This window comes from Antedon bifida, chromosome 11 (genome assembly GCF_963402885.1).
Source record: "Antedon bifida chromosome 11, ecAntBifi1.1, whole genome shotgun sequence".
NCBI lineage: Eukaryota > Metazoa > Echinodermata > Crinoidea > Comatulida > Antedonidae > Antedon > Antedon bifida.
The window spans coordinates 3,414,830-3,428,969 of record NC_136236.1 but is presented as its reverse complement, the minus strand read 5'-3'; the positions used below and the strand labels follow the sequence as shown (position 1 = coordinate 3,428,969).

Sequence of the window (14,140 nt, the reverse complement as noted above, 5' to 3'; positions counted from 1 at the left end):
TGCTATGGCAGTATAGTCCTATGAAGAGTGTTGCTACAAAGAAGTGTGAAAATCTACCAAAATTGCATTATTTATCTTCTGTATATTCAGGGAAATCTTCTCTAAAAGACACTTTTGGGGTTCGGTTTTTGATTCCCTAATAGGGTTCTATATTAATTTATTTTGAAAGCACAATTCTCAAATACATTTTTTTTTAAATGTGTAAAGCTCTGTCTACACTATCAAACTTTTTATGCGACAAAAAAATGTGATGTGCCCATGGACATGATGTCATATCACTACTATATTTAAGCATAACACTACCATATTTGGGCACAGCATACTTTTTTTTGTCAAACTAGTTTGATAGTGTAGACAGAGCATTATTGAATGACATTGTATTTGCATGAACCTTGTACATGAATAGAGAAGTAGCTCACATGGCAAGGTGCACTCGCTTGGTCTGGGATCAATACCCGGTCCAATCATATCTAGCCAAAGACTAAACATTACCTACTAAACTGGTATGTTGTGCACTCTAAATATAATACTACTGTACTGCAGTTTGGTCTAGGGGAAATAACTCTTGTTTTTGTTTTTATCATATAAACTGTATTATCTTTGTTTTTTGTTTACATGACAATAAATACTAGCGTGCCCTTGAATGGTTGGTTGGCAGAGCCAGCAAAGTATCGGCCGATGGACTAATTAACATTTTTATTGAAGTTCTATTCCCAATGGCTTTAAGAAGCTTTTCTTTGACGTAACAGTGTATAAATTGCTTACAATTAAAATTTTCTTTCATAGGTACTTGAGGTTATTTTCAACGCATTTCCCAGTAGGATTAAAATGTTGTCATATCAGCGTACGTATCTAGTCAAGCGTATCGTAGACTTTATCAACTTCCACTCCTATAACTACCCACTCGTATTTATTATCCAATCAGATGCTTCAATCTCTTTCACTATCACAATTTGAAAAACATAAATTCTATAGCCAAAATTGGATGTAATGTCAATCCACTGAAAGTGTGTTGGGAAATTGATTTTATAGAAAGCAAAAACAAAGAAAGGACATACTCAGTTTAATGTAATAAAAGTAAATTAAACCATTATAAATATTAGTCAATTGTAGTTATAAATATTAAATTAATTATTCATTATTCAATCTTTTTATTTCGGAATCTCTGGTCCATAGAAAAAAAAATTATGAAAATATAAAAAATAATAAGACTGTATAAATGTACCATAAACAAATGTTTAAAAAAAAAAAGATTTTTAAAATATTAGGGACATTAAATGAAGTGGAGAAGGGGTGGGGAAAAGTAGAAGATATTATACAGGAATTTAATTGAGAAAAAAAAAATGTTTTTGTATGAAAAGCGAAAGCCACCAAGAGAGAGGAAAGAATCAAGTATGTGTTGTGATTTTAAACAGGAAAGGGGTAAAAGGAGGATGAATGATAACTAGCTTTAATGAGAGGTGATAAAAAGTAATTAAATATTAAAAAATGTTTGTATCTTTGTAATCACCTATACGTCAGCAAATCATGGTAGAATCTAAAACAATGATAACATTTTAAGACAACTTTGTAATATCCTGTGTTTCACTGAGACTATATGAAGATTTTAATGGAAAACAGAAAAGTTATCACATCACATTCGAGAGACAACGTCCTCCAAAATAAATTTATGAATAATTTAAAATAAAATCTAAATGTATAAAATATGATGTTTCAATAATTAATAAAGAATCAAAATGTATGTAAATCTACACTATCAAACTTGATGTCAAAAAAATGTGATGTCATATCACTACAATATTTGAACATATCACTACTTTTTTTTTTATCAAACTAGTTTGATAGTGTAGACAGAGCTTAAGTGTTGAATACTGTTGTTTTATCCTATCCTACAGTATACTCATTTTTACTGGAATAAACATTCTAAAGTTTTGTGAAAATGAATTTAAACATGTGCTGCAGCACTGTACTTTCTCTATTAATTGAGAAAACATACAGATAAAGATATAGTTACGAAAACATATAATTAAAACTAAATTTGATATTTACCATTTCGTGGAACGAACTCTCCAGAGCACCAATAATGAGGCTATCAATAGGAATGTCTCTTTCGTTTAACGGCCATTTCTGGCGTCTCTTGGAATCGCTCCGACTTAGGTAGTTTAAATCTTCGGGAATCTGCGGTTGGAGTAGCTCCTGGATATCCCATAAATGTTGTTGAATATGTAAATGAAGCAAGTGACGGGCGGTGAGCGCGGCCCCTGAACCAGCATGACCGTCAAACACGCCGAAGTATGAACATGAAATATCGATTGGCTCCTGCAGAGAAATTAAAACAAATATAATTTATAAATTTAATATCCAGCTTTTTTATTCACTTTATTCACAATTCACATTAATTATTGTTGAAACATTTTTCTATTAAGCTCTGTCTAAACTTTCAAATGTTGCATCATAATGTGATGTGCTCATATATGGACATGATGAATATAACTACCATATTTGGTATATCACTTCCATATTTGGACACGTCACACTTTTTTTGTCAAACTAGTGTATGCCTATATATGGACATGATGATGTCATATCACTACCATATTTGGGAATATATCATATAGTTTGATAGTGTAGACGGAGCTTAAAGCCCTGTTGGCACTTGTACAAATGCTGGTGCCACATTGCTAACTAAAGCTTCATTGGGCTATTACAGTTTTACCACTTCCTCAACAACCCCCACTCCCTCCTTTCTCTTATTATTATCCACTTCTGGTATTTTTGAAGCATTGAGAGATTTTTATCAAAACCAAACCAACACCAATGTCATTCTAGATGAATCACAAAGTACAGTGACTTTAGAGTGAAGATGAGCATCCTGCCCCCTCCCAGGGGAACACTTGAATCACCCTTGTACATGAAAAGGGTGATAATTATGGGGACAATTATAAGAATGCTGTTAGTATATAATTATGGGTTAAAGCTCTGTCTACACTATCAAACTATACACATAATAGTGTGATATTCCTAAATATGGTAGTGACATGACATCATCATGTCCATACTGTATTTGGGCATAACCCTTTTTTCACATAAAGTTTGATAGTGTAGACAGAGCTTAAAGCAAACATCGGAAATATGGTATTTATTTGGAAGGTTATTTTACCAATGTTTAAATGCATTTGTATAGATTCAGGATGTAATGAATATTCTAATTGTTTTTACTACAGGATGGATGTTTCTATTTTTGTACAATTTGTCCTTTAAAATATAAGATTTTGAAATTATATTGTAAACTTTACATTGTTAAATTAATATTATTGTCCATTACTTAATTGAAATGGTTCATTGATGGGGTGAAGACATTTAAATAATTGGTGAACTAGGGGAATTAGGAGGGCTTAACATTCAGGATGTGTTGTTGTTGTAAAAGCCTATCCTTTTTTTTAAATTAAAATATATTGTATAATAAAGTTTGTAGTGTATACAAGTTGGAAGGCAATTGTTATTCATTTAAAAGGGAAATGGATTTTCTGTAAAATCTTTTTAGTTGAACACTAACTTTTAAATTTAAATTCTTTCAAAATAAACTTGAATTGAAATCGTAACTGTAGAAATAGCAGACGGAACATAATCAATTTTTCAAATTCTTCAGTAATAAATTCATATCTCGTAATCGTTATCAAATTTTTTACCAAGGTCTGTTGACCTGAATGACCTCAGGACTCATCAACGCTCAATTAGCAAGGAAGTGTAAACTATGACGACTGAATCACTCACTGAAGTTGTGTGTTGTGGCAGAGTAACTTTTAAATTAGATCGATACTTTTAGTTATGTTTTGAACCCCAATATGCCTAGAAATATGTTATATTAATTTTAATATTGTCCTAAAATAAACAACAAAGCACTTGAAAAATAATGTTAAACTTATAGACAGACATTTGTATGTTGATAAATTGGAATTTGTACAGTAGGAACAAAATTTATGAACTGGAATAAATAAAACAATATTGATGGATCTTAAGCTCTGTCTACACTATCAAACTAGTTCAACAACAAAAATGCCTAAATATGGTAGTGATGCCCAAATATATGGAAACATCACATTTTTTTGTCACATAAAGTTTGATAGTGTAGACAGAGCTTTAGACATTGTAATCTCCTCGTATCAGTAGTAAACAAATTCTATGAGGATATAGTTTAAAATATTGAACATTTCTGAAAGCATGCTTATAGGAAAGTCAGCAAATCAGATGATACTGATATTAACAATTAAGAAATTAATTAATATAATATCTAACATCCTGTATAGCATTATTGGGCATTTTATATTATGATACTGCAAACTATTAGTTTGTTTTTAACAAGTTGTAATAGTTATTATGAGATACTGTTTAGAAAAACAGTTGATAACTTGCGTTGCTGCTGGCTGTCTATACCCTTCCACTTCTCTAGGTATGTGGGGGGTGGGAAGGACCCCATCCCCTGTTCAGTCTCCTCCATTATCCTAGACTCGACTCAGGACAGTACAGTATGTACAGTAGAAGTACTATGAAAGGATGTCCATCAAATCAGAATTAAACAACTCTGAGGTTGAGTCTCAATTAGAGTAACTTTTGAAAAACTCAATCTTCATCAGTTTGCAGCAATCATACTTACAATTTCAGTGCAGGTTGCCTCAACTCCTTCGGGACTTGTTGTATTAATTTGTTCCATTAGTTTTGCTTTCAATTTAAAATGACATGCTATAGCTTGGTCTTCATTACACCTTGTTTTTCCACCATTTATAACTCTAAAATAAACACAAATATTTATTGATGTAGTTTTTAGACCATACCATTTCATTAGAGGGATCGATGAACATTTTGAGAGAATGTAAAGGCTTTTACTGGTTTATCCAGGTAACTTATAGGCACATTTGCCATGATGATATAAATAACTGTAGAATCATTTAAAATGTTATATTCAATTGTCAATGCTTTGGTAAACTTTGATTGGACAATATATGGTAACTGTATCTGTAGGGGAAATATTAATTGTACAACTTTACTACAGTACTATAAATCTGCATAAAAATCAAAGAATTTGTCTATTGCCCAGAAATTTGGCTCATTTTTACAAGATGCTTGGATTACACATATTTCTATATCGTTCGATATTGGCCACAAATTGAAAGGTTATAAAACTTTGCCACAGATAGTGTTTAATACCGTACGATCCACGACATAATTGATTTCGTGAATATTAGATGGCATAGTGTGGTAATTCACCCATTAATTTTGACAACTGCTAGCAATAATACACCTGAAATTAAAGGTCAATACAATAATTGAAAAGGTCGTTGGTGATGAAATACTTGAACTATTACGATTCACCTTAAAAATGACATTTGCACATCCATTTCGTAAGAAGTGTGAACTAGCTATAGTTAACATCAGCTGCCTTCAACTACAATAGAATCAATGTCTTTATAGTACCCACGAAATTAATTAAGAGGTTATTGCTGTACAGCTCTCCTTCAAAAATAGCATTAAATATTAATATTTATTATTAAAGTTAAATGTTGGTATGATACTAGTTCAGATTGATTGATTGTTGATATTGTAATAAACAAGAAATATTTCTTTAAAAAAACGCTGCTCGTCTTTTTTTTTAATATAACAGTTTTAATTATTGTTGTTTCATCATTAAATGATGTTTTTTTTAAATTGATAAACTAATAAAAATAGGGAGAATGGACTTTTAGGGAGAATGGAATTGTTTTTTTTAAATATTTGAAAATAATTCACTGGTCTGATTAACTTTGAATAATGTTAATCATAGTATTTATTTATTAATATTAGGGACTAATTTAAGAAAATATTACAGAGTTATTGGAATTCATACATGGTTTAATGTCAATCTTCAGCGACCTTGGCAATGTATATTGCAGTATAGGAATTATGCAATTTCAAATATCATCCTAGCTGGGTCAATACTGGCACAATAATCATACGGTTTGCATTCATTCCAATTCATCTTATTTGTTGTTGTTAATATTATTGATCCAATATCCAAAATAACCTAGCAATCATGCAAACTGGAAAATTGGGTGATCTTGATTTCAATGACATATTATTAAATAAGAATTATAAAATAATAATGACATAATTTACCTGTAAATTTGCAAATTAAGTTATTTTTAAACATAAACACAGTAGAAATTCAACAGTAAATTACAAGAATAAATTTGATTAATCATTATACCAATACTTTTTAAAGTATTTCGACATGTGAACTAAGCCCAGTGACCCCCAAATTTTAATCTAGTGGGTGTGGCCCACTATATAGTATTTTGATCTCAACCCCAACCCAATTTTGAATTCAGAGTAATCCATTCAATTTATTATTAATTGTAAGAAGAAAAAAACAGCATGGCAGGTGGGTGCCAAAAGCAACAAGCATAACAAATAAAACACACAAGTAGGTAATTAGCATAAATACAGGTGGCCAAAACTTACTCAGCATATCCTGTGTTCCATGGTAATTTTGACACATCTCTTGGTACCAATATAGGCCTCACATGATGATCAGCTGTTACCTCAACCTCCTCAAAACTAAGTTGAAGAAACTCAGGCCTTGTATATTGAAATTTATCCACCTTTTCTATTTCTACATAATCCACGGACGAATCATCTGAAGCTGTCGGAGTCTGTTGCTGTTTCGCTGCCCCACCGTTCAGACGATTCTGCAATTGCTGGGGTAAATTCTGCATGTTACCCAAAACAGTGTTCACTGCTTGTCGAAATCTGGCTAACATGGTTACAGCATAAAGTCTACAAATGACATGTATGTTTAATAATGTCAGCTTCAATAAGCTGGTATCTCTAAAACTGAGCTCCTTTATAAAGAATTTCACTGTTTTTCATCTGTGTTGTTGTTATGATCTGAAAGATGTACAGTATACAGTGTTGTTTTCATTTAATTCTATTTAGCGCCCTCTATAGAAAATTGATTTTTCCAATAAACTTTTTTTAATTTCTATAGAGGGCGCTAGATATAAACAATCTATGAAAACAACAACACACAACAACGTTCAACATGTTCGTTTTTGAACGACAAAATCTACATTTTTAACGGTATAGGTAATAAAAAAAATACTTCAGTTGTTTTTTGATAAGATTAATTAATCATACTTCTTAAACGCTATTAAATCTAGGCCTACGTAAATACAGAAAGCGTATTTTGTAGGCCAGCTAAAGGCAGCTAATAAGTGAGAGGCTTACATTTACAATACAACTCACTGTACATAGTTTAGCCTATAGTATTTAGTATTATTTATTATGGCCTAGCTAGTAATAGGTCAGCTAAGGTAGTAGTAGGCCCCCTAGTAGTACTGTAGTAGGTAGGAATTAGCAGGAGGCCTACCTACTACCAGTAGGCCCAGGGCATACATAAGGCTAGATAGGTAGTAAGACTAGAGGACCTAGCCTAGTAGTAGTAGTAGTAGAGGTTGGCATTGCATCATCGTTTAGTTAGGCCTACTTCCTAGGGTAGGTACGTGTAGGTACGAGCATGATGATGAGCTAGGGGTTTTTTTGCAGAATACAGTAGACGTCGCAGTAGCCAGTTGAAAAAAAAAATTGTTATAGTTTATACCTCCATGATCTTTTTGTAAAAAGATGTACAATTGTTAGCTGAACATATACTACTTTAATTACTGACATAGTATTTAATCATGGCACTCACAGACTGCAGGTAGTACACCGCAAAAAAATGTACTGTACTATAAACATCTGCCTATGTATTTTTTCTGTACATTAATTACACCTTTGTTTATTAAAGAGTGAATTTAACAAATTAAAGTTTGTCACCTTTTTCAAAATTCACCTTGCAAATATGAAGTGAGCCCTCTGTAGATGCACTTTAGTTTTGGTGCGATTCACGTTGGTATTTTAATAGCTTGTTGTAAATAGAACAGGAAAGTAGCTGGTGTTATCACCATCTCCAATTATTGGATTATTCTCAGTGTGTGCGGAAAATAAAGTACAATAATAAAGACAATTCTTGAATCATTAAGATCAATTAAACTTTTGGTAAGTTTTTTTTTATATACTGTAGTCGTTGCTCCTTCTTACATTTTTTGTTGTTGATTGATTTTCCAAAGTGGATTTTTTTTAACTGAAACATCTCTTATGTAACAAAGTACTTTCCTGAGATAAGAAAAAGTTTGCTCAATTATATTTACAAAGTTTCATAAAAATCTTCTTTTTGTATCTTTGGTATTTGATTGGAAGTTTGTAGATTATAGTTTTTAAATTTTATTTTGTTTCATTATAATTGCATGGCGTACACCGTATAGTATATCAACAATTCTAATGGTTATTTCATAACTGTTTATGTTTTGTTTATACACCTGGATCTACATGGATTTTGCGACTTAAAGCATTAATACTTCTGTGCCCCTCTTGACAAGAACATTATTCTTCTTTGATTCGTATGGGCTGTATTATAACCGGTAGTTAGACCGGTGCCTTTTTAGTGCAGTTTTAAATTAGTTTATTAGATTTTGAGATTCAATCATTTTTTGTTATGATATATTGCGTGATCAGTTGCTTTATTAGCTTATAGCTAACAATTAAACAAATGTTCAATTCAACTTGTGGATATGTAGTACAGTTACTTTTAATAAAGACACAGATAAATACATTTTGGTTTATAGATCATAACTGCTATTGCATACTTATTTAATTGGCAAAAGTGTTAGCAATTATTCGTTGACCTTCAATCATAATTATTTTTCTATAAGTGTAATTGTAGAACACCCATTGATACCATAATATACCACAAATATACCTGTACTGCCTTTATACAAGTGGAAGAAACAAAAACAAACAAACAGTAGTGCCTAATCAGTTGCACACTGTCTGTATATCAGCAGGGTGTCTGCACATGTGCAGAAGTGTCAAAAGACAGAAGGTACACAAATGCTGTACAAAAAACAGCATGAACAATTATTTAAAGTAGTTCTTGATTATATTATAAAACAAATGGAGTAAGAGCACTTTTTTGTTTGGGGTCAATGCCTATTACTTGCTCCTGGCAAGATGAAATGTAAAACGTACTTTTAAGAACTTTTGCCGAATAAATATTATTATTATTATTATAAATGTTATACTGTACTTCTCAAAAAAATCTGTTATATTGTCTCAGATATACTGTAAGCCCTATGTGGGCCAGGTCACACTTTTTCAACGAAACTCCTCAAAATTGTATGTCAGGTAATACTGTTGTATGAAACTCTTTGTAATTCTTAACTTGGGACAAGTTCAATTAACAACAGATGGTTAAATGGTATTATTCGATGAATGATTGTGCAATTATTTTCTCATTAACGCCTAGCCAATATGTGTTTCACTTATCACTGAGATGCATGTTGTGTGGCTGCATTGAACAAGCATGACTTTGCAACTGAATACGCTGCTGTACAAAAGTTTAAAACGTTTAGACATAACTTGTTTCTGCATGATAATATCTAAAGCTGTCTACACCATCAAACTTTATGTACCCATTATATCTACACGATGATGTCATCACTACCATATTTGGGCATATCACTATCATATATGGGCACATCACATTTTTTTTGTCACATAAAGTTTGATAGTGTAGACAGAGCTTTAGAAAATGAGTAACTTATCAGTTTAAGTAGGATTATTAATACTGAGTAAGGTTGTATAAAATCTGCAGTGATACAAAATGGTTGATACTTTTAAAAGTGACACACATTGCTATCCACAGCTAAACAGCATGCAATCGAGTAAAATAATCACACAACTGCCGAGTTTCATTTGATGTTTAAAGTGACAACCGGTAACAAAAGCGAAACATTCGCAAAAACATCAAGCACATTGGCAAAACTCCAGCAGATCTAAGAGGAAGTCTCTAATGAATTTAACCGTCATCTTTTCCTCCGTCACGACAAGCTAAATTTATTGAACTTTAGCCTTCAGAGCTCCTTCCCAGCTTGTATCAAATCACAGTATTCCTTTCCAGGCCTCTTCCTAATTGCATTGATAGTAGGGCTGTACTCAGTGATGCAATGCAGAGGCCTGAGGCCCCTGGTTTAGTAATCCTAAGTGCCCCTCCAACTCTGGAGGCCTTGGATGTTTTTAGCCTTTTTCGACATATTTTTAATGCCTGTTTTTTACTCTGGGCATGTGCTCAGAGGCCACCATAAGCTCCGGAGCTTCTAGGTTTAGCCAGAAAGCGTTCATAGCCGATATGCCACTGGCTATACCCTACAGTATCTATACCCAGTGCTACCACCACTTACAATTATTTAAAAAACATGTACTATTAATTTTATCATATCAAATAATCAGATGGTTTGTTAAAACTCTAACCTAAAGAATAAAACAACTGCAACATATCATAACTGTATAGAATTAGAATGTTCAATACAATTATAAATTAATATAAATTATTAAAGTCAGTCGTTGCCCAAATAAAATGAAATAATATTATTTAATTAAAATATGATATAAACTATATTGTACATTTGCAAATAAAATGACATGATATGACTAATAACTTTGAAATACAAATAAAATAATGCTTTATAAATACAGGTACCCTGTAGTAAGATGCATTACATAGTGAGTCTACCGAATTTGGCAACCAAAACATTTCTACATTTTTTATAGAATATTAGATAATATTTTGATAATTCATGAGATCATTTTGATATAAGTACTTTTGTTTTTGTGGCAGAGTAGAATCGAACCCATACTTTCTATACCCGTAAGCAATCATGTTATGAACTATTGAACTGTGCCACTACATTTAGTAGACAACCTAAGCCATAGTTCCCAGTCATGAATTTGTTGTAGTATAGAGTTGAATACCCTATAGAATCTAACCAAGGCGATGTTTACATCAGACTGTCTTTGTGGAAAAGTAGAATCGAACCATACTTTGTTACCCTTAAGCAATCATGTTAAGAACTATTCAATATTGCCATTACATTTAGTAGTAACTTATAATAGCCATAGTTCCCGGAATTATAACAGTAGTGCATGGAGTAAAGAATTATTCTTTACTCCATTAGTAATGTAGTAGTATAGAGTTGAATACCCTAAAGGATCTAAACGAGAGAGACGAAATGATGTTTACATCAGACTGTCTTAGTAGGCTTTACTAAGCTTGGCAGAGAGGCTGGGATCATTAGGGTCAGCAGAGATAACTAGATGTTTAGCTGGGTTCCATGTGGAAATAATCATTAGTGCTTAGTCTCCGAGTTATCCAATGTCTACTTGATGTCAGAGGTCACAATGTGAAGTGTCAATTAATGTAAAGAATGTTTTTTATGAAAACATAAATAGTTACCCTGGGAATTATGTACTAGTAAACAGTACTTAAAACATTTTCCAAGTCTTCCCTTTGGATTACATAATCTCTTGTTGTTTTATTAGTTTATGTAACATTTTACTGTACTGACCCAAGGGGTGTAAGTCTGCCCTGGTGGTAAAAGCCACCCATTTGAACACAGGGAACTGGCAATTAATTCAAAATATTACTTACTTTGTGAGCTACACTCCACTAATAGGACAAGTTCTTGAATTTGTTTAGCCTTTAGGTCTTCCCTGAAAAATATGTTCTTTAATTCGGTATTGCAATTGCACTCCAGATCTACAGATCAAAACTAGGTACGAAAACCATCTCTATAAAATTCATATAAATAAACACAAAAAACATACTGTAACTGATTATTCTGTTAAACTGTAGCATGATGGTTAATATGCTTGCCTATCAATCCCTGTTGGGTTCAAATCCTGCCATAGCTCCACTATCTAAATACCATAATAAGCAGCCTATATTGTGCCTGCTTACCTGGATAAACTGACAATGGCCCTTTCTCTCTGAAGAGAGGATACAATTAATTACATTGAGCAGCTCAATACATCAAGTACCTGGATGTAATTGACATAAAAGTTTTAAAAAGTAGGTTACACTGTTAACCGATTTCCTATATAAAGTTTGCTGACATTTTATCACAACAACTTTAAATCGTGAGTAAATTCTACCAATTTAGGTTTTTATTGGCTCTCGGCACCCCATCCTGGGCAGGTGGTTTAACTCCAGGTATTAAAGGAGCCACAGAGCGGACAGAAGATGTGAAACGATTTCTACAGAGCAAAGTGCACACTCCAGTTTGTGATTGAATTCTAACATTGTTTAAGCTTATGTTATCGTTTGATGCTTTTGCCAGCATGAAAATGAGGAATGTGTTTAAAGTTGAAATATCAAGGTCTTGGTAGATATCAAAGAAATTCAATCTAAAAATCTGACATGCATATATACGGTACATTTGTCTTTACTCGTTTTAATAGAATGACATTAAAAAGGTAAAAGTTAGTTTGATTCTTTGGTTAATAGTGTTAGCAGTATAATATGTCAAATAATTCAGATGATTGCTTTATAATTATTGATGTATTAAATTAATAGGGACATCTTTATTCAAAGAGTACCCCTATTAAGGGGATACTTTCCTGTGAAAAGAACGAGGGGAAAAATGTCTATGACCACCCCCTATTCAACACCCATGGGACATTTCCTTCGAAAATGAATCAGCGGCTACATGTTTCACACTACGTATTAAGGACCACTTTCTTATGAACAAATGAGGGAAATTAAGGGACATGTTATTGAGGTCCTGAAAGTCATGTAGATCTGTTTTGTAACTCGCATATTTTGTTTGTAACTCGCAGTCACTTGCATTTTCTGACTCGCAGTCACTCTCATTTTCCGACTCGCAACTCGTATTTTCCAACTCGCAGAATGCTTTGACTCCGAAAAAGAACATTGTGTTTACATACAGCCTATTCAATTTTCTTGTGTTTGGTTTTATCTTATTATTATTCCATGGTTTTAGTAAGAACACATGACCATGCTTTCGTCATCAACTGATAGACTAATGCAATTGTAAGCCTTAAAGGTACAAATTGATTGAATACCGCCCATCAGGAAATGCAGTCATTCTCAAAGAATTCACTCATGATCTTGGATATAAGATCTTTTATTAAGCGGATGGGTGAAGGTTCACATACTAAACACTGAATTCTATTGTATTCAAGTTTACTTATTCTCAAATTAAAGATCCCGCCTTCTTCCAATCCATTAAGATTTACTTACAATCTTTAATTGACAACTCATTATTTTCATAATAAAAAAAACATTTAAAAAAACATTTTTTTTACTTTATTGCACTGTATTTTTATATGATTATTTTTTAATAAAATTATTTTTCCTATTAAAATTTGTCCAGTTACCTTTTAGAAATTATTCCACAACAATTTTAAATCCGTTTTTTAAAACTAATATTTTATTTGCAATAATTTGCCTTTATTATTTTAATATTGTTCATACCCTTTTCAGTATATTAACAAATATATCCACGACACTTTATTATTTTATTTAGTCATCAAAGCATGCATTATGAATTGAAAATATTACATAATTGTTATTAATAGGACGTAGTTATGGGATGTTTCGTTCCAAAATCAATCAATCAAACTTTATAATGTACTAGCGCACACGCGCGCAATATTCTTTCCCGCAAGTACTTCTGTACGCTGTGCACATCGATATTTCACCGTAAAATGTGCAATTATATTTTTTTAAATATAAGAAAAAGTTGAAAGTATTTTGTTGCTCCTATACTTTACATGCATTAATGGAGACAAGTTTGATCTGCATATCACGTGACTTTAATACAATGTTGTAACTGTTTATATATATGGCTCTGCCCGAAAGAGGAACATTATTATAAAAAAACATACATTTTTAAAATTTCTCTTTTATGGATTGTTAGCTTCTGTAATTAAAAGAAAAGTTATAATTCTAAATGTCCTTCTAAATTTCCATTTATAGAAATATTAACAAGATATCCTGCGTGGAACGCCTCTCAGGAAATGCACATTAAATTAATTAACATTTATAATTTGCCTTCTTTGTGCCTGCTTCTGTGCGGCAAGTGATGCTGAGATAAAGTTTGTTCTTGTCGCTTTTGTTTTGAAAGGATACGGGAGTTTTGATAATATCAGGCAACTAGTAAAAATGTCTGTGTTAAAAGATTTTCTCTACTGTATTTAAAACTTTAAAAAG

At 32.1% G+C, this 14,140-nt stretch overlaps 1 protein-coding gene across 2 annotated transcripts in view; it reads right to left on the bottom strand.

Annotated features, from left to right (window-relative positions):
- The window catches only part of LOC144856086 (protein phosphatase 1H-like), a 36,558-nt gene extending 29,636 nt beyond the window's left edge, over nt 1-6,922 (bottom strand). For both annotated transcript variants that reach the window (XM_078714059.1, XM_078714058.1), the window contains exons 1-3: nt 6,496-6,922; nt 4,655-4,787; nt 2,050-2,319 (exon numbers count right to left, since the gene is read on the bottom strand). In XM_078714059.1, the coding sequence (XP_078570185.1) occupies nt 2,050-2,319; nt 4,655-4,787; nt 6,496-6,794 (702 nt within the window). In that variant the 5' untranslated portion in view covers nt 6,795-6,922. The remainder of the gene's footprint in view (nt 1-2,049; nt 2,320-4,654; nt 4,788-6,495) is intronic.
- Between the last annotated feature and the right edge of the window lie 7,218 nt (nt 6,923-14,140).